Source organism: Rattus norvegicus, chromosome 20, assembly GCF_036323735.1.
Source record: "Rattus norvegicus strain BN/NHsdMcwi chromosome 20, GRCr8, whole genome shotgun sequence".
Taxonomy (NCBI): Eukaryota; Metazoa; Chordata; class Mammalia; order Rodentia; family Muridae; genus Rattus; species Rattus norvegicus.
Window position 1 is genome coordinate 647,630 of NC_086038.1, and position 21,740 is coordinate 669,369.

The 21,740-nt window shown below is 37.7% G+C and overlaps 1 protein-coding gene across 2 annotated transcripts; it reads right to left on the reverse strand.

The window, feature by feature from the left end:
- Nucleotides 1-857: 857 nt before the first annotated feature.
- On the reverse strand, nt 858-20,816 carry Or14j5b (olfactory receptor family 14 subfamily J member 5B). Of its 2 annotated transcripts, XM_039098470.2 has the most exons (2): nt 15,280-20,816; nt 858-11,724 (listed from the first exon to the last, which is right to left on the reverse strand). In XM_039098470.2, the coding sequence occupies exon 2, from the start codon at nt 11,697-11,699 to the stop codon at nt 10,728-10,730; it is 972 nt and encodes a 323-aa protein (XP_038954398.1). In that variant the 5' UTR covers nt 11,700-11,724; nt 15,280-20,816; the 3' UTR covers nt 858-10,727. The 2 variants fall into 2 exon arrangements, with proteins under 2 accessions (XP_038954398.1, NP_001000273.1); NM_001000273.1 differs by lacking the exon at nt 15,280-20,816 and having other exon boundaries at nt 10,728-11,699.
- Nucleotides 20,817-21,740: the final 924 nt, after the last annotated feature.

Consider the following 21,740-nt stretch of genomic DNA (forward strand, 5'->3'; position numbering starts at 1 on the left):
AGAAATTAAACAGTGATGTCGACAGACTAAGAGAAGTCATGAGCCAAATGGACTTAACGGATATTTATAGAACATTCTATCCTAAAGCAAAAGGATATACCTTCTTCTCAGCTCCTCATGGTACTTTCTCCAAAATTGACCATATAATTGGTCAAAAAACGGGCCTCAACAGGTACAGAAAGATAGAAATAATCCCATGCGTGCTATCGGACCACCACGGCCTAAAACTGGTCTTCAATAACAATAAGGGAAGAATGCCCACATATACGTGGAAATTGAACAATGCTCTACTCAATGATAACCTGGTCAAGGAAGAAATAAAGAAAGAAATTAAAAACTTTTTAGAATTTAATGAAAATGAAGATACAACATACTCAAACTTATGGGACACAATGAAAGCTGTGCTAAGAGGAAAACTCATAGCGCTGAGTGCCTGCAGAAAGAAACAGGAAAGAGCATATGTCAGCAGCTTGACAGCACACCTAAAAGCTCTAGAACAAAAAGAAGCAAATACACCCAGGAGGAGTAGAAGGCAGGAAATAATCAAACTCAGAGCTGAAATCAACCAAGTAGAAACAAAAAGGACCATAGAAAGAATCAACAGAACCAAAAGTTGGTTCTTTGAGAAAATCAACAAGATAGATAAACCCTTAGCCAGACTAACGAGAGGACACAGAGAGTGTGTCCAAATTAACAAAATCAGAAATGAAAAGGGAGACATAACTACAGATTCAGAGGAAATTCAAAAAATCATCAGATCTTACTATAAAAACCTATATTCAACAAAATTTGAAAATCTTCAGGAAATGGACAATTTCCTAGACAGATACCAGGTATCGAAGTTAAATCAGGAACAGATAAACCAGTTAAACAACCCCATAACTCCTAAGGAAATAGAAGCAGTCATTAAAGGTCTCCCAACCAAAAAGAGCCCAGGTCCAGACGGGTTTAGTGCAGAATTCTATCAAACCTTCATAGAAGACCTCATACCAATATTATCCAAACTATTCCACAAAATTGAAACAGATGGAGCCCTACCGAATTCCTTCTACGAAGCCACAATTACTCTTATACCTAAACCACACAAAGACACAACAAAGAAAGAGAACTTCAGACCAATTTCCCTTATGAATATCGACGCAAAAATACTCAATAAAATTCTGGCAAACCGAATTCAAGAGCACATCAAAACAATCATCCACCATGATCAAGTAGGCTTCATCCCAGGCATGCAGGGATGGTTTAATATACGGAAAACCATCAACGTGATCCATTATATAAACAAACTGAAAGAACAGAACCACATGATCATTTCATTAGATGCTGAGAAAGCATTTGACAAAATTCAACACCCCTTCATGATAAAAGTCCTGGAAAGAATAGGAATTCAAGGCCCATACCTAAACATAGTAAAAGCCATATACAGCAAACCAGTTGCTAACATTAAACTAAATGGAGAGAAACTTGAAGCAATCCCACTAAAATCAGGGACTAGACAAGGCTGCCCACTCTCTCCCTACTTATTCAATATAGTTCTTGAAGTTCTAGCCAGAGCAATCAGACAAATGATGAACTCTTAACTATTCTGTGGGCTGTCCCAAATCTCTGGTCACACATCCCAGTCAAAACCAGAAAGCAACAAAGGAAAAAGAGGAACATCATGTGGAAATATAAGAAAGGGGTCTGTAGAGAAGAGAGGAGAAAGAAGGATAGCTAGGGTAAGAGGAACAAGAGAGAGCATGGGAGTAAAGAGCATACACTACATACATGTATAAAATTTCAATGCGCACATTTAATCAGAACAATAAAAAACATATAAATACATGACCTTAAAATGCTATATAAAATGCTATATAAACATTCATAAAAGTTGTATTTAAAGTGAGATCCCATACTGCAGTCAATGCAGTTGTTTGCCAGCCAACAAAATAATGAACAAGGTATCCCCTGAGAAAAAGACATAACAAATCATATTATTGCAAAATAGATGCCTTGTCTATGTAATGGAACACACTTCAATAGAAAGAAGTGAATTATGTAGTTCAGCCTCAGAATAGCACACTGAGCAAAAGAAGGTTGTTGTTAAAATGTGAATGATACAAATCTAAAAAGGGAATCAACTGTGTAATGATAAAGGTGGTTTAGTGATCCCTGGAATTATAAGGCTAGAGAAAAAAAGAAGATAGCCTGATACACGTGAATCCTAGTTTGGTTCTGTGAGTGTTTGATTGAGGTTGCTTATTAAATGGCTGCATTCAATGCATAGTATGTGTACACTTTACATGAATACCATATATATACATACATATATATATATATTATTTGGCATTATTAACACAGCATTAGTGAAGTGGAGTCAATGAGATCCTGGATTGCTATAGATGTTTAAACTGAATAAGTAATCTAAGACCTTGGCAAACCCAGAAGTTCATGTGTCTATCTCTGACATTTTTACCAGAAATGGAAATACTGAAGTTGCACTGGATACCACAAAATGGTAGAGATGTCAGAAAGTTTTGATATCTGTTGAGGAAAATTGTTAACAGGGATTGGAACTGTCCCAAGAGAATGAGCTTTGTTGCTGCTAAATGCCAGATCTGCCAACAGCAGTCAAGTAGGATATAAGAGTTCAAGATCTGAAGAGCACTTTGATATTGAACATTGAAATGTAGAGGTTGGAGTTTATCCAGAGGATTTTCTGTCTTGCTTTGGTTCATTATTTCTTCACTGTGATGTTTTGGAATGATTGTGTATATCCTGCAGGATGTTGGAGATATGTAATCTGCTTTTTTTCTTTTGATTTCTTAAGGGAGTATAGTTTAAGGACTGCATGAATCTCATGAGGCTTTAAACTTTGCAATTTTATAGACTATGGGACATTTGATGTTGGAATAAATATATATTTCATCATGCTTTTGCTAGATATGTTCCCCATGGACTCATATATTTGAACAAGCCTCCATTGTTGCCAGGGAGTGGAATATGTTGGTTTGAGTATGTTAGGATGTGTCATTAATAGGAGGTGTTGCCTTGATGGAGTAGGTATAGCCATGGTGGGGTAGGTCTGGCCTTGTAGGATGTGTTTCCCTGTAGTGTGGCCTTGGGACCCTCCTCTTAGCTTTCTGGAATCAGTTTTCTTTCATCTTCCTCTGAAAATGATGTTGAACTGTCATTTCCTCCAGTACCATTCTTGCCTGAATGCTGCCATTCTTCCCATCCAATTAATAATGGAAGAAAACTCTACACCTGTCAGCAAAATGTTGTCCCTTAAAAGAGTTGCTGTGGTCATTGCGTCTCTACACAGCAATGAAGTCCTAAGTATGGCACCCTGATACTATAAATGACACTGTTAAGCTTGTAGAGAGCATCCTAGCATTACTGTCCTCTGAGAGGCTTCACCTAACTGTTGACTAAACAGATGCAAAGATCCATAGCTAAACATAGATGGAGCTCTGAGAGTCTTGTGAAAGAATCAGTGAAAGAATTGAGGGACTCAGAGAAAATAGAGACTCTCAGAGACTCAACTACCAAACAAAAATATAAATAGAAACCTGACCTTAAGAAGCCATGCCTTTCATATAAAATCAATATCAGAGCCAGTAGTAGAAACATCTTAACCTAGCTTCACTAACAATTGTATTTTTCCAAATGCTTTCTAAGGGTCATGATCATTGATGACAATTTTATATCTCGAAGTTCTTTTCCAGGGTGATGACTGAATCATTAATCTGCTCCAGCAACAGTGCTTAAAAGAGGTCATCCTTTACGATTGAAAGTGCCAATGATGCTGCCCAGTGAGGGATTGGCAGCCCCCTTAAAATTTTCATGCACTTCTTAGATTATGAAAGATAAGATGAGGCTGGAGAGATGGCTCAGCAGTTAAAAGCACTGACTACCCTTCCAGAGGTCCTGAGTTCAAATTCTAGCAACCTCATGGTGGCTCACAACCATCTATAATGAGCTCTGATGCCCTCTTACGGTGTGTCTGAAGACAGCTACAGTGTACTCACATATAATAAATAAATACATCTTTAAAAAAATTAAAAAAGGTAAGAGGGCAACAGCAGAGCAAATCTCTGTAAAAGCCTGAAGTATTCAGTACACATGGTCCTCTGGGCCAATCTTCACTGAGATGCAGGCATCGTGCTGTGCTGATAAGTGAGCTGCATTCTAGAATTCCTAAAGCAGTTTGTTATTCTGCACTCATTGACCTTTTCAATATTCCATGACAAAATCAAATTTTAACAATGTCTTTACCTTGGATAGATTGACAAATACCATACTTAATAGATATGGGAAAGTGGGCAGCTTTGTCTTGCCCCCGATTTCAGTGGATTTGCTTTAAATTTCTCTCCATTTAGCTTGATTTTGGCTGCTGGCTTGGTATATATTGCTTTGAATATGTTTATGTAAGTGTCTTGTATACCCGATATCTCTCATATTTTTAAAATGAAGGAGTGTTAGATTTTGTCGAAGGATTTGTAAGTATCTAATAAGATAATCATATGATTTTTTTCTTTCAGGTTCTTTATATGGTAGCTTTTTTTGATGGATTTTCAGATATTGAACCATTCCTGTGTCACTCAAGAAATTAATGTTTACATAGCAAAACAAAAAGAACAAAAAGAATAGTACACAGAAACACACACTCAAAATAAAAAAAACAATAAACAAAAAACAAAAAACATAAAAAAAGCCCTACCATCAACGTCAAAATAACATGAACTAAAAATCATTCCTCATTAATATCTTTAAAAAGCAATTGACTTTATTCAACAACAAAAAGAGACAGGCTAACAGAATGGACTTGAAAACAGGATACATTATTCTGTTGCATGCAAGAAACACACCTCAGCAACAAACATAGACATGACCTAAGAATTAAGGCCTGGAAAAGTTTTCCAAACAAAGGAACCCAAAAACAGGTCAAGTAGCCATTCTAATTTCTAATTAAGTAGACTTTCAACTGCAAGTAATCAAAAGAGATGGGGAAGGACACTTCATGTGCATGAGAGGAAAAACCCACCAAAATGACACATGAGTTTTGAACATCTATGCTCCAAAAACAAGGGCAGCCACACGCGTAAGAAAAATATTGCTGAAGCTTAAGCATCATATTGAACCCTACAAATTAACAGTGAGAGATATCAGCAATCCACTCTTACCAATGGACAAGTCATTAAGACAAAAACTAAGAAATAATTTAACCAATAGAAGTTTTGAATCCAAGAGAACAGTTATCTGTAGAATATTTCACACACACACACACACACACACACACACACACACACAAGAATGTAATTTCTTTTAGGCATGTCTTCCACCATGATCTAGTAACTTTCCTCCAAAGTATCCAGGAATGGTTCAATATATGAAAATCCATCAGTGTAATCCACCATATAAACAAACTGAAAAACCACATCATCATATCATTTGATACTAAAAAAGATTTGACAAAATACAACATTCTTTTATGTTAAAAGACTTGAAGATAGCAGGATGCAAGGAAACACAAGTAAGGCAATATATAGCAGGCCAACAGTCAACATCAAATTAAAGGAGAGAAACTTGAAGCAATTACACTAAACTGAAGGAAAAGTCGAGGCTGGACACTGTCCCAGTAACTTTTCAACATAATACTTAAATTTCTAACTAGAGCAATAAGACAATCACAGGAGATCAAGGGGATACATATTTGATAAGAAGAAGTCAATGTATTGCTATTCACAGATGATAAGTGAAGGTTATGTAAGTGACTCCAAAATTCAACCTACAGCTAAGAACCTACAGAGAACTACTAAAGCTAAAAAACACCTTCAGCTAATAGTATAGATACAAATCTAACACAAAACAATCAGTAGCCCTCCTTTATACAAATGAGCTAAGGAAAAAAAGCTACCTTCACAATAGCCCCAAATAATATAAAATCCCTTAGTGTAACTCTAAACAACGTGGAAAAGACTTTTATGATCAGAACTTCAAGTCTCTAAAGAAAGAAATTTGAGGAAGATATCAGGAGGTAAAGATATTCCATGCTCATGGATTGGTAGGATTAACACAGTAGGAATGGCCATCTTACTGTCAGGAATGACATGGTTGTCAGTGAGTTTTGGCTTCTGGAGCAAAGTCCACATGACATGCATCGCTGGGTATCTCGTGTACAGATGGTGTTGCTCTTTCTTGTATGCTTGCCTGATTTGCCTTTTTAGATATCACAGTAGTCCTGAAATATAACTTCGTTCTGGGAAAGGGCTTGAGGCTAGAGAAGGGAATAGCTTTGATAAGAACAAAGTGTTGCAGCCCTAGCTATTCAAAGAGTCAACCCAGATAATGGGACAAGGGGTTCTAGATATGGAGACTGAATGCCTTAACTGTTCTCTGGGAAAGTTTAACCAACTTACGATGGTTAAGTTGTATAAGGAAATATTTGCAGTAGGAAATGTTTCTGACAAATGTGAATTTTTAGTATGTAAGAGCATTGAACAACTCAAGGAAATGCAACACTCGGCCTATGTCACTAAGGACATGGATGTCCATTGATAATACAAGAAATAAGATGAGGAAAGAAATAGCTTAGTCTACAGGACTATTGAATAATGATGAGAGCCAAATGAGGGGAGATATCTATTAATAGAAAATTTGTAAGGAATATTGTTGGAGAAAACTGTTTCCAGAATTTCCACCCCAATTACACACAAACCAGTTATTCTATTTATGAGCTATGAGCCGAGATAGGGCAGATAAACAGTACACTTAACTAGCTTTAAGACACCTTGCTACTTATGGTTTCTCCTGGCTATATATGGCTCTCATCCATCATGGCTTCCTTCTCTTCCTCAATCCTCTTTCCTTCCCCTCTCATCTTCTTCTGCCTCCCTACCTACCAACCCTCTCAAATTTCCAGTAACATCTTTCCCTTCTACTGTCCAATCAGAGACTCAAGTGTTTATCGGCCAGTTAAAGCAGAGACAAGGTTCACATGAGAGCATGTAAATATGTGATGTACTTCTACTCAGGGGCAACCCCTTTTGAGGAAGCAGAATTAACATCAAAATACAAACAGCATCAGGACAGCCCACAACAGAAATTTGAAAGATAAGGGTTTTTTTAATTTTATTTTTTTATTTTTTTTAAAGTTTAAGTAGAAGAACTGAACACAGCAAAGTGTTCCTTGGATTAGTGAATTGCCCTTGGAAAGAATGGAACAATTGATTTGCCTGGATTTGTTTGCCTAAAGGACTTTAGATGTTCTTATTTACATTTCAAATGTTATTCCCTTTCCTGATTTCCATGCCAAGATCTCCCTAACCCCTACTCCTCCCCTTCTACATGGGTGTTCTCCTCCCAGTCCTCCCCACATTGCCACCCTCCCCACAAGAATCCCATTCACTGGGGGTCCAGCCTTGGCAGAACCAAGGGCTTCCCCTTCCATTGGTGCCCTTACTAGGCTATTCATTGCTACCTATGCAATTGGAGCCCAAGTTCAGTCCATCTATAGTCTTTGGGTAGGAGCTTAGTCCCTGGATGAAGGAATCAGAGAAAGGACTGAAAGAGCTGAAGGGGCTTGAGACCTCATATGAACAACAATACCAACCAAATAAATGGTCTTACAGAAAAAATTTGGGCTTGTGAAGGACCCCTGGGGGAAGCTGCAAGAGGAATTAAGATAGCATTTGGGAAACAGTTTGTAAAGCATTGTAGAAATGAATACATGTATGAGAATACAGAGATTTTGCAAGTAGAAAAAAATCACCCCAAGATAGTTAACAAGGCCTAGAAATACAAATGTAGTATGAATTGACCTATAAATGTTATTGGCAATTAGAAAAATTATATTGAAACTATAATCCACAGACACAAAGAGGATATGGGGAAAGAAGAGGGCTATAAGGAGAATGCATGGAACTCCATAGAAAAGGAAAATAGAATAGATTCTGTGGAAGAATTGGGGTGACTGAGGACAGGAGTAGTGGATCAGCTGGGGATACGACATCAGAGAGTGCGGTGCAGAGAAAAATATTTAAAATTAGAGGACATGTCAGGTTAGTGTCGAAACTTAGTGCACTAGAAACTTCCTAGAGTCTAGACTGTGACCTTTGTCAGTACTCATTCTAATGGAGCATAGTCTGACATGGTAATTTTTTGCAGTTAGGCAGGACATCAGTGGTAGGAATGGGGTACATTCAGTTGAGTTGTTATATGAGTAGGTCAAATGGACACCCCAAAGGAGCCAGGCAATTGGTAGGACAAAGAATATAAAACCTGGGGTGGGGAGGTCTTGAACAAACTTTCTCTTATGCTCTGTTATATTCTCAAAAGGAATACCACCTTCTATAATAGTTACATAGGGGGAATGGAAGAACTCTATGACATCAGCAGAAACTATCTTACAATGGAACATACTCAGGAGGATTCTAATCAAACAGTTCTGCAACAAGAGGAATTCAGGGTATCTCCAGAACATTCCTTTCCAAGGCTTCAGTGTCCTTGGAACTGATAACCACAGCCACATATGGTGGGAAGTGTGGTATTCTCAGAATCTGAAACAACCCCTCCCAAAGGCTCTGGGTGTAGACCATTTCTAGTTTCCTAAGCATATTCCTGGTTTCAGAGAAGGAGCTCTGTTTTACTCCCCCATTTCAGGGCTTTAGGGAAAGCTCCCAAGTTACTGGCTGTGCCAAGCATGTTCCAGCCTCTTCTATGTCATTTTCCATACATGCAGACCTCAGGGACAGAATACCTTGATCAGCCATCACACAACAGAACAGTGTTTTCTGACCATTTCAAATAGTTATCACCTGCGGTCATCTTACCCACATAGTTTAACTGTGCTTTTGTCAACAAGAAAACTGAAACTTTGTGGCACACAACACAGTAATATTTATTATGATCCTGTAATGCCACATTGACCAGCTTGCTAGAACTCTCTCATCTGGGGATAGACCTAGTGGCTGTTTGCAAATCAGGGCTATCTCCTTTTTTATGGTTTAGAGACATATCACTGGACAATCCTGGTGAACCAACATGTATCCTAGCATTCTAATCTCTAGGAGGCCTGGTTAGCATAGTATTTACCTGTGGACTCTTTTACAGGGAGATCTCCCTCAGCTAAATTCTACTTGGTGTGATTTACTATCTCCTAAGTGTTGGCATTGGACTAGGCTTAACCCTACAGTTAAGTAGCAATAGCTGACTCACTATAAAAGGGGCTGCTTGCCCCCTCCTCTCTCTTGCCCTCTTGCTCTTGTCCTGTCCTCTTGTTCCTATTCCCTCTCTCTTCCTAATCCCCTCCCCGTCTTTTTCCAAGTGTTCGTGGTTTGCCTCTACTCCTCTACTCTCTGAGTATGCTTCCTATGCCATTTTCATTATCTTCATTCAAAGGGCACTATGATTTATTATAGGTGCTAGGGCAGAAGATCAAGTATGTACTGGGTTTATCTATACGAAACTTCACTAGTAACTTAGTTATGTGTTTTAACTCTTCATTAACCTGTGGAGGTGTGACAGGTGATAAATGTTTAGCGAGAAAATTATTCCTAATAGCTATGCATGTAAACTTTCTCTTTTGTAAGCTACTTATTCAACTTATGTTTTTAATTTATTTATAAACTTGTGATGAACTTTTTACCATGTGATCAGGTATTCTGTAAGATGTGCAAGTGCTGAAATGAGAGAGAAGAGATCATCATCATCATCATCATCATCATCATCATCACCATCATCCTCACAATTCATTGTGCTTTTCCCTTTTCTCTTAGAGAACTTTCATAGGAAACTTTTTACAACTTAGAAATGAATACTAAATTCACTTTTCAAAGTGTCCCATTTTCTTCCTTGGGACTTCAATCAGCAGGCTGAAGGTTAGAGCCCAGCAATTCCTGTGGAAACAGAACAGGGCTATATTTCTTAATCCCCTCTATGAGACTACAGGTGTTAATTGCCTAAGCCAGAGTCTTTTCACCCTCAGAATCTGCAAGAAAGTATTTAAAAAAATTTTTTTAGCAGTTTTCAGTTTATTTAGTTAGCCTTTTGTAATATATATTACTATATAGATCAGGCAGTCCTAAAAACATTACATAGGTCTTCCTGCCTCGGCCTTCTGAGTACTTTGCTTATTATATAAATGGCTCATTAGTAGGTGAAAATTAATACAAATGTGAAAATTAATGATCTACATTAAAAACCTGAGGCTTATCTGTATATTGAATTACATTGAATACTCGGCACCGAAGACAACTATAGTAATTACTTTATATAAATATGCTTAGAAATGGCATACTTGTTTGTGCTATTTCTAAAATTTTTATATGGAAAGATAGAAAGTAATGTGAACCTTTGAAACTAGATGATAAATATTAAAATTATGACCCACTTTGTGAATTGAGTAAGCAGTAACTGTAATTATTCTTTATGCTTATTATTAAGATATTCCTATAAACATGTTTGTAAACCCAAGTTACAATTGCTGATAAGTTCACATGTGTAATAGTGTGTCAAGAAACTGGAAGAGTTAGGAAAAATTGGATCTATATACTGGAGAATAATCATATCTGTTTTTTACTAACATAAAAAAACAGAAGTATATTTAATGAAATAGATTTAAAGAATCATATTGCAACTTACTTTGCTATATGTTTGTAATATATATTTTCTAGACAATATCTTTTATCGTTAACATTACATATCTAACATATTTAATATATGAAAAACATTCTTTGTGACCAGTGTCAGCAGGCACGAACAACAGAACAAATATAATTTTTCCCAATGAATTCTTCACTTAACAGTAACTTCTTTACAGCTCCCTTAAAGGACTCATTTCTTAGACTATAGATAACGGGGTTGAGGGTTGGGGGTAGTACAGTGTAAAAAATAGAGAGTATGAAGTCTAAAGCAGTTGGTGAGTCTGAGGTTGGCTTTAGATAGGCACAAATGCCTGTTGAGAGAAAAAATGAAACAACAAAGAGATGGGGCAGGCATGTCGAGAAGACCTTAGTTTGACTTTCTGCAGAGGGAATCCTGAGAACTGTAGAGAATATCTGGCCATAGGAGAAGGCAATCCCCATGAAGCAGGCAAAGGCCAATAAAGTCATGAAAGTAGACACTTTCTGTACTCCAACGTAATCATTAGAGCAAGAGATCTTGAGCAACTGGGGGACATCACAGAAGAACTGGTGAATTATCTTGTCCCCACAGAATCTGATAGAGAGTATACTTGCTGTGTATAATGTTCCTGTGATGCTTCCACTGAGCCACACAGCTGCCACAGCCCAAGTGCACTTTCTGGGACTCATGATGACCTCATAGTGCAGTGGGAGGCAGATGGCCACATAGCGGTCATAAGACATCACTGTGAGAATGGCCATCTCAGTCCAGGCCAAAGCTGTGAAGAAAAAAACCTGCATCACGCACTGGCCAAATGATATGTAGCCACTTTGTGCCAGTGAACTATAAACATACTGGGGAACTGTGACAGAGAGAGATGAGAGGTCCAGAATGGAAAGGTGTTTCAGAAAGTAATACATTGGAGACTGGAGCTTTGGGTCCAGTGTTGTGATGGTGATAATGATGAAGTTACCTGCTGTCCCTAATAGGTATGTCACCAAGAAGAGTAAAGCTTGTAAGACCTGCAGCTCATGGTTGTCAGAGAACCCCATTAGGAGAAATCCACTCATTGTGGTTATGTTTCTTGCAGTCATTTTGAGAATAAATTTGTGATAACAACTGGAAAGTAAAAATGTCTATGAAATGCAATAATATATATTTATAATGTATATATATAACATATAACATAAGGCATGTAATATAGAGTATACACTAATATATGTTGTAAGATATATAACATATAATATCCAATATATATATAATATATAATATAATTTGTAATATATGATGTATAATGTATAATTAATATATGATATATAATGTATAAGAATTTATAATTATAATGTATTAACAGAAATTATACATTAATGTTCTATTTTCTCTATTCCAGTGGCTAATGTTTAAGAAATTGCAGTTCATCAAGAAATTGCATTGAAAACTTGATAAATATACTTTCAATAGCATGAACGTTCAGGATAAAGCTGTTGTTCTGTGATGAAGCTTAGACTTAGTACTTAGGTAGTAATAACAACTGAGTACCGCATCAACAACTCATTTTTATTGTCCCTGAATATTGTTTTGATTTCTCTAAAGACATTTCAATTTCCACCAGTGAAACCTATGGCTTTCAAGTCACAATAGAAATACAATTATGAGATATTGGTTAAAGTTTTCTGTACTGACATTTTGTGTACTTCTGTATTGTAGCAGAAAAATCTAGCTGTGAACAGGTGATACACATTTCCTTCCTAGCAAAGATGTGCTCATTACCATAGAAGCTACATACAGTGGTGCTAAGAGCCTAATCAAATAGAGCATCCTACTGTTTTTCTAATTTTTTTAAGAGTAGAACCAAGCCCAGAGCTTTGAACTTTCTCAGCAAGCACTCAAAGCTTGTTTCTATTTTTACATGACATTTTTTAAAGTATGCAACAAAACTTACATTTTCAAGAAAGTATGTGTCATTTTCCAATTTGGTGTCTAACTTGATGACCTGTTGCATAGTTGGTGTCAAAAAAACAAAACAAAACAAACCCCACAAACTTGAAAAAAAGAACCCTGCTTTTCAGTTGTATGAGTGTGTGTGTGTGTGTGTGTGTGTGTGTGTGTGTGTGTGTGTGTGTGTTTGGAGGGTGGTGTGTACACATGATTGTGTCTGAGTAAATCATCTTGTAGAACTGGTTTTTGTGAGAATTCTGAATCTTGAAATTAAAAAAGTTCCTCTCTAATTTAAGCTCAGAGGAATACCCATCTAGTGCTATTTTACTTCTGAAATTGTGCAGACTCAGGCTGCCTTTCTCACATTCCTTTTGTAGAATCCACTCAATGTCTGAGTATTCTATTTCTACAGTTTTCCCTGATAAAGGCCTGTATTAAAGTTGTAATAAAGTATTGCCCTCCAGCTTTGCCCTAATTCAACCATGGGGGTCAGCAGCTTCTGTTCATTGGTTGGGTATCTTTCGGAGGTCACTCATGGTAGGTCCCTTTTTGTGGGTGCTCCATAGCCTTAGTAATGGTGTCAGGCCTTGGGGCCTGCCCTTGAGCTGGATTCATTTTTGGGCCTGTTGCTGGACTTTCTTTTCCTCAGGCTCTTCTCTATTTCCATCCCTGCAGTTCTTTCAGACAGGAACAATTATGGGTCAGAGTTTTGACTGTGGTATGTCATCCCATCCCTCACTTGATGTCTGTGTCTTTCTCCTAGAGGTGGGCTCTACAAGTTCCCTAACCATACTGTAGGTCATTTCATCTAGGGTCCCACCCTTTGCGTGCTGAGAGTCTTTTCACCTCCCAGGTTTCCAGTACATTCTAGAGTGACTTCCCAACCTCCTATGTCCCTAGGTTGCCTCTTTCCATTCTTTCTGCTGTCTCTCAGGGTTTCAGTCCTTTCCCCCTACCCAACACCAGATCATGTACTCCTTTCCCCCTGTCCTCCATCCCCTTTCCATCCCAAGTCCCTTCCTCTCCCACTTGTGAGGAGGGAGACCCTGTAGAGGACCAGCAGTCAAAATTAACCTGAACCCCTGAGATCTCTCAGATACTAGATCACCAACCAGGCAATATATACCAGCTGATATGAGGTCCTCAACACATATACAGCAGAGGACTACTGGATCTGGGTTCAGTCATAGAGGATGCACCTAACCCTCAAGGACTGGAGGCCTCAGGGTGTTTAGAGGTCTGATAGGATGGGTGGGGTGGGGACATCCTCATCGAGACAGGGTGTGTGGGGAGGTGATATGGGATGTGGAACTGTTGGAGCATGGCTTGGGAGGGGAATAAAATCTGGAGTGTAAAAATAAATAAATAAATAAATAAATAAATAAATAAATAAATAAATAAATAAAAAGATAAAAGATTGTAATAAAGCATCAGTGAATTAAAAGCTTTAAAATATACTTAGCTGCCATATTGGAAATGCTCTTGGCTTTCAATCCATAAAAACAACTAGAAATTTAATCTCTTGCGATTCATCAGACCAAATGGTTTTCATCAAAGCCACAAACCAGATAACATCAGAAAAACTGAACACTGTAAGGTTGCCTCTAACATTTTATATATTTCTCTTTTCTGTTGTGTTGTAAAATACCAGCAGAGTTATTGTTTGTTATTTCTATTTAAATTTTTGTCAAACTGGACAAGGAGTTGACAAGAGACTGAGAATCAAAACTCATTCAGCACTGAGTTTCATAAGGCAGAAATTCTGGTAATTTTCAGCAAAATTTTTATTTGATATAAACAATTGGTTTTATTTTTATTAAGCTAAATATTTTAAGATCTACTTTATATGAAGAACTTATGTTTCAAACATTTTTTATAACAAATGAAATGCGAAATTTAAACAGTGGTATTTTAGATATACACCAAAATTATGTAGCCAAAAATATAACTATCAAGAAAAATTATGAATGACTTTGGGGAAAACAGTTTTTTGTTTGTTTTGTTTTGTTTTTACAACATGTAACACTCAACGTTTTATCTCTACTGCTTACCTCAGACAGTGTTTTAAACATAGTTTTCCTAATTCTTCAGTTACATAAACACATTACATATCAACATTTCCTATTTATGCTTCTCTTGCACATTATTTTAAAACTTTGACATGGATCACATATGTGGTTTTTATTAATCTACTCATTTTCAGTAAGGTGAGCTTCCTTAATTCCTTGATTGAATTATACCTTTGCTGTTTCAACCTTCATTTAAAGAGTAATTTACTGCAAGGATTTGTAGAATAACTTCCTGGCATTTGTCCTTTAATATTGGAAAACTCACTTCAGGATTTCTTGGTGTGTAGACATCTATTCAAACTGATCACTACCTGTGATGTTACTTTTCCACAACCATAGAGTTTTAAAATGTGCTACTGAAGACAGATTTTTTTTTATTATTTTTTTCTTTGAGAGGTGGAGCTTTTAAAGTAGAAGCCAAACTGAATGACAGATGTGCCTCATTTCCTCTATTCCTTTGTCACTTGGAACTTGGATCCATTGAAATGGTCACACAGTGGCCAGGGGATTTGGTGAGGCTGGGGTTTTATTGCCAGTTCAGGGGTTCCTAAAGTAGCAGATCTGAGAATCTACCTGGGAGGAGGTTTCAACCTAGAGAGCAGAGCCTCAGCACTTAACAATTCTGGTTCACAGGGTCACAGTAACACCCAGAAGATTGTACACTTACCAGGCTTCTTCTTGTTGCTATTGGTATGAGCATCACGTAGTAATCCACTTTTAGTTAAAGCTTCACCTTATTTGGGAACACTGTGAGATGGTTTTGAATGTATACTTCTTACCTAATAGACAAATCATGAAAAAATCTTATATTTCAGTGTAAAACAGTTTGAATGTACAAATATATTACAACTAATTCCATACTCTTTACCCAAAGAGATGAAGTGTGCAACATTGCCGTGTCCAACAGCAACATATACACACACCCCAGAGTAATGCCAGCTAGTAATATAGACATGTAAGAGATAGCAGCATTAGATCAGAAACATTACCTTAAAATAATTTTTCCAGTGCTTCCAACTAAATTCTCATTCAGGCTTGTAGCCTTGTGCATACAGTTTTATGTTTCTTTTTAATTTCTTTCGGCTACTTTGTGAAGTGTTTTTGTCTTGTTTTGTTTCTTTGTTTTATGACCCTCCTACCAATATTTTGGCTCAGATCAGCTTCCCCTGCTTCAATTGTCATAAAAAGTCCTCCCTTCTCAGTCTGCTGTCCCAATTCCCTTACAACTACCTCTATTTTTCACTTGGTCCAGATTCTTTTTCTCTCTTCTCTACTGAATCTTCTTTCTTTCTGTATAAACAGTCTTCTCTCACAGTACTCTATTCTTTCCTAGACCCTACTCCTCCCTACTCCTTAGTCCTACCACTCTCTCTTTCTCTCAGCCTCTGCTGGCTTTTTATGCCCTCCCACCCTTATTCCCAGAAGTCCAAGAGCCAAATGACACTGTAAAGCATAGGGTCATTTAAAGGACTAGGCTCATAAAATGTTTCATCCCACATAGTCTACCAATATAAAATTAATAATAGTCAAAATTGATAATAGTAAAAAACAGGTTTTATGAATTTGAGTAAAAGCCTTGCAGTACGGAAGCTAATACTGCTGTGTACTCATCAACCCTTATCTCTTTATGTTTTTTGCATTAATAGAGCACATGTCCCATCCCACCTTTTAACATGGCTGCACATTCACCTTATTTACATCTAGTCGAATGTAAGTAGAAGTGAAACACCTATTTCCAGGCAGGACTCACAGAGATCTTATGTAGTTGTATGTTTTGTTTTTTTTTAAACAACCAGACACACAACTATTTGTTAATACAAAGATTGCATACATACATATTTGTGCCATGACATTGAAAGTCACTAGTGCACAAGTGTTCAGTTACACTTGCTTTTAATAGCCACAAGCCTGAAACAATCTAAATTTTATCTAATGCATGAAATGTTAAGTATATTTAGTGCATCTGTATCATAGCATACCACGCAAAAACAGGAAGGGAAAGGTTTATGTATACAAATGTGAACAGTGGCAAGTAACAAAAATCAACTTCAGCATTTCACATGATGCACGACGATATATGTACAATTCCTGAAATAACAATGTTTTGAAGATGGAGAAAATATCTTTGATTGTTTGAACTGGAATGTGGTGGGGAAGAAAGGTGAATGTAACTTTATGAAGGGTAAAACCACAGATATGCCTGTGGTGAAGAAGTAGTTATAGCTCCACTGAAGTAGCAGCTATAATGCTTTATACATGTAGGGATCTATATTAATTTGCAATTTCTGAGAATGTAGAATAATTATAAAAATTAAATGAAAATGACTCTACTGAACATTCTCATTTACATTTCATATTGCTCCATGTGCTAGCCGAACAGAGAGGACTCCATAGACAGAATAATGGAAACAATCTACACTTTTCTTAGGGTAACCGTACAATTTTTGAAATCACTGTTTTTCACAGTAGACAACTCTGAAAAAAGATAATAGATATTTCTTTATCCTGAGTGCTGTGCTGGTTAAATTTTGTCAGTTGAGCACAAGCTAGGATCATCTGGAAAGAGGAAAACTCAATTGAGAAAATGCTTCCATTATGCCGGCCTATAAGCAAGTCTGACCATGCATGTTCTTGATTAATGATTGATGTGGAATTGCTCTGTGGATGGAGCCACTGGACAAGTGTTTCTAGGTTGTATAAGTAAGGAAGCTGAACAAGCCCAGGAAAGAAAGCATCACTTCTTCAAGACTTATGCTTCCTTTTTTGCTTCTAGGTTCGTGCCTTGAGCCTTTTCACTAATTTCCCTAAATTATGGATTATGGACTATAAGATTAAATAAAGCATTGCCTACCCAGATTGCTTGTGTTCATGGGATTTATAGTTTCAACAGAAAGCATATGTGTCAAGTTGAGAGATTAAACTATGAAATCAGACCTTCAGTGAGAGAGGATGTGTCTAGTCTTGCAGTTTCTGATTGTGCAAGATGGGGAGTGATGTTGGGGTTCCCTATATTCATAGGAAAAGAGGAGGGAGAAAATATGAAGAAGAGTTGTGAGATGGGGTGTGGGAGGAGAGGGGAGAATATATTGGGTAGTAAACGGAATTAATTAATTAATTTAAAATAGCACACCAGGTAGAATACGGTAAACCTTTTTACCAAATGAGATGGATAATTATCTTGCAATTAGAACAATAATTGCAAGGCTAGGAGTATATCTTCCTGCTCTAATGTAGATCATCAAAATAAATGTAAGACAATATTATGATGAGTACACCCACGAGGAATGTAAAATGCAAGGTACTTTAAAGGTACCTTTGCTTAAAACTTTAGTGTCTGGTTCTCTGCACCCAAATCTTGTGGGGAAGAGAGTTCAACATCCAGGACTACAGACATTCTGAGACCACAGGACAGACTGCCACCTCTGCACACCTCTGCCCACATCCCTGGTCCAAGGGAAACTGCACAGTGCCTCTGGAAACAGGGATAGAGAAACAAACAGCCACTGGTAGCCATGTTTCTGGTCTGCTCCCAAGAACAAATTGAACCACCAAAAAAACTCCCTGCACCCAAATCTTGTGAGGGAGAGAGCTGGACTCAGAGCAGTGTGGATACTCCTGAGAAGTCAGAGGAGACTACCCTCTGCCCACAGTCCAGACCCAAGAGGGAATTGCACAGGGCCAACTGTGCCTGCTGAGTGCAAGGGCATATGAGCAATCAGGGGCAGGACCCTTTGATTCCTGTCCAACCTAGAGCTGAAAGACAGTCTCTAGGAGCACTGAGACACCTGAAATCAGTGCACCTGTTCTCAGAAAAGGATGAAAGAAAAGAGGAAACAGTTCTACTGGAGTGCTGACACAGAGGCCTACAGCAGGGTCAATCACTCTCAGAAACCGCAAGACAAGCAAACATCAGAGATAAACCCAATGGCTAGATACAAGCACAGGAACCTAAGCAACAGAAACCAAGACTACTTGGAACCAGCAGAGCATAGTTCTCCCACCAAAGAAAATACTGGATATCGAAACATAGCAGAAAAGCAAGACTTAGATTTAAAATCACATTTTTGGTAATGATGGAGGACTTTAAGAAAAACATAAAGAACTCCCTTAAAGAAATTCAGGAAAACATAAGCAAACAAGTAGAAGCCCTTAGAGTGGAAACACAAAAAACCCTCAAAGAATTACAGGAAAACTCAGCCAAAGAGGTGAACAAATCGAAAATGGAAATAGAAACAATAAAGAAAGCACAAAAGGAAAAAACCCTGGATATAGAACACCTAAGGAAGAGACAAGGAGTCGTAGATACAAGCATCACCAGCAGAACACAAATGATATAAGAGAGAATGTCAGGAGCAGAAGATACCTTAGAAAACATTGACACAACTGTCAAAGATAATGTAAAATGAAAAAAGCTCCTAGCATAAAACATAAAGGAAACCCAGGACACAATGAGAAGACAAAAGCTAATGATAATAGGTATAGAAGAAAGTGAAGACTTCCAATTTAAAGGGCCAGTAAATATATTCAACAAAATTATAGAAGAAAACCTCCCTAACCTAAAAAAAGAGATGCTAAAAAAACATACAGTCTACAGAACTCCAAATAGATTGAATCAGAAAGAAATTCCTCCCATCACATAATAGTTAAAACACCAAATGCACAAAACAAAGAAAGAATATTAAAAGTAGTAAGGGAACAAGGTCAAGTGATATGTAAAGGCAGACCTATAAGAATTACACCAGACTTCTCACCAGAGAATATAAAAGCCAGAAGATCCAAGACAGATGTCATACAAACACTAAGAGAACACAAATGCCAGCCCAAGTTACTGTATCCAGCAAAACTCTCAACTAATGTAGATGGAGAAACCAAGATATTCCATGACAAAACCAAATTTACACAATATCTTCCTACAAATCCAGCCCTACAGAGAATAATAGATGGAAAACTCCAACAAATGGAGTGAAACTACACCATACAGAAAGCAAGAGTATAATTTCCTTGCAATCAAACCAAAAGAGAGACTAAGAAATATAATTCCACCTCTAACAATGAAAGTAACAGGAAGAAACAATCACTATTCCTTAATATCTCTCAGCATTAATGGACTCAATTACCAAATATAAAGACATAGACTAACAGACTGGATACGTAAAGAGGACACAGCATATTGCTGCATGCAGGAAACACACCTCAGAGACAAAGACAGATACTGCCTCAGAGTGAAAGGCTGGAAAGCAATGTTCCAAGCAAATGGCCTGAAGAAATAAGCTTTAGTTGCCATCCTAATATCAAATAAAATTGATTTTCAACCAAAAGTCATTAAAAAAGATAAGTAAGGACACTTCATATTCTCAAAGGAAAAATCCATCAACATGAACTCTCAATCCTAAATATCTATGCTCTAAAGCAAGGGCACCTATCTTCATAAAAGAAACCTTACTAAAGCTCAAAGCACATATTGTACATCACATGAAAATAGTAGATTTCAGCACCCCACTCTCATCAATGGACAGATCATGGAAAGACAAATTAAAAAGAGACATAGAGAAACTAGAAGAAGTTATGAAACAAATGGACTTAACAGATATTTATTGCTTGAATTACCCTAGATGCCTAGAACAAATGAAACTCAAGACGGATGATCAAAATGTGAATGCTTCACTCCTTCTCTAAAAGGGGAACAAGAATACCCTTGGCAGGGAAGAGAGAGGCAAAGATTAAAACAGAGACAGAAGGAACACCCATTCAGAGCCTGCCCCACATGTGGCCCATACATATACAGCCACCCAATTAGACAAGATGGATGAAGCAAAGAAGTGCAGACCGACAGGAGCCGGATGTAGATCGCTCCTGAGAGACACAGCCAGAATACAGCAAATACAGAGGCGAATGCCAGCAGCAAACCACTGAACTGAGAATAGGACCCCCGTTGAAGGAATCAGAGAAAGAACTGGAAGAGCTTGAAGGGGCTCGAGACCCCATATGTACAACAATGCCAACCAACCAGAGCTTCCAGGGACTAAGCCACTACACCTAAAGACTATACATGGACTGACCCTGGACTCTGACCTCATAGGTAGCAATGAATATCTTAGTAAGAGCACCAGTGGAAGGGGAAGCCCTGGGTCCTGCTAAGACTGAACCCCCAGTGAACTAGACTATGGGGGCGAGGGCAGCAATGGGGGGAGGGTTGGGTGGGGAACACCCATAAGGAAGGGGAAGGGGGAGGGGGATGTTTGCCCGGAAACCGGGAAAGGGAATAACACTCGAAATGTATATAAGAAATACTCAAGTTAATTAAAAAAAAAAAACCAATATCCAAACACACCAGAAAAGCAAGATCTAGTTTCAAAATCATATTTGATCATGATGCTGGAGGACTTCAAGAAAGATGTGAAGAACTCCCTTAGGGAAACACAGGAAAACATTAATAAACAAGTAGAAGCCTACAGAGAGGAATCGCAAAAATCCCTGAAAGAATCGCAAAAATCCCTGAAAGAATTCCAGGAAAACACAATCAAACAGTTGAAGGAATTAAAAATGGAAATAGAAGCAATCAAGAAAGAACACATGGAAACAACCCTGGATATAGAAAACCAAAAGAAGAGACAAGGAGCTGTAGATACAAGCTTCACCAACAGAATACAAGAGATGGAAGAGAGAATCTCAGGAGCAGAAGATTCCATAGAAATCATTGACTCAACTGTCAAAGATAATGTAAAGCGGAAAAAGCTACTGGTTCAAAACATACAGGAAATCCAGGACTCAATGAGAAGATCAAACCTAAGGATAATAGGTATAGAAGAGAGTGAAGACTCCCACCTCAAAGGACCAGTAAATATCTTCAACAAAATCATAGAAGAAAACTTCCCTAACCTAAAAAAAGAGATACCCATAGGCATACAAGAAGCCTACAGAACTCCAAATAGATTGGACCAGAAAAGAAACACCTCCCATCACATGATAGTCAAAACACCAAACGCACAAAATAAAGAAAGAATATTAAAAGCTGTAAGGGCAAAAGGTCAAGTAACATATCAAGGCAGACCTATCAGAATCACACCAGACTTTTCGCCAGAAAATATGAAGGCCAGAAGATCCTGGACTGATGTCATACAGACCCTA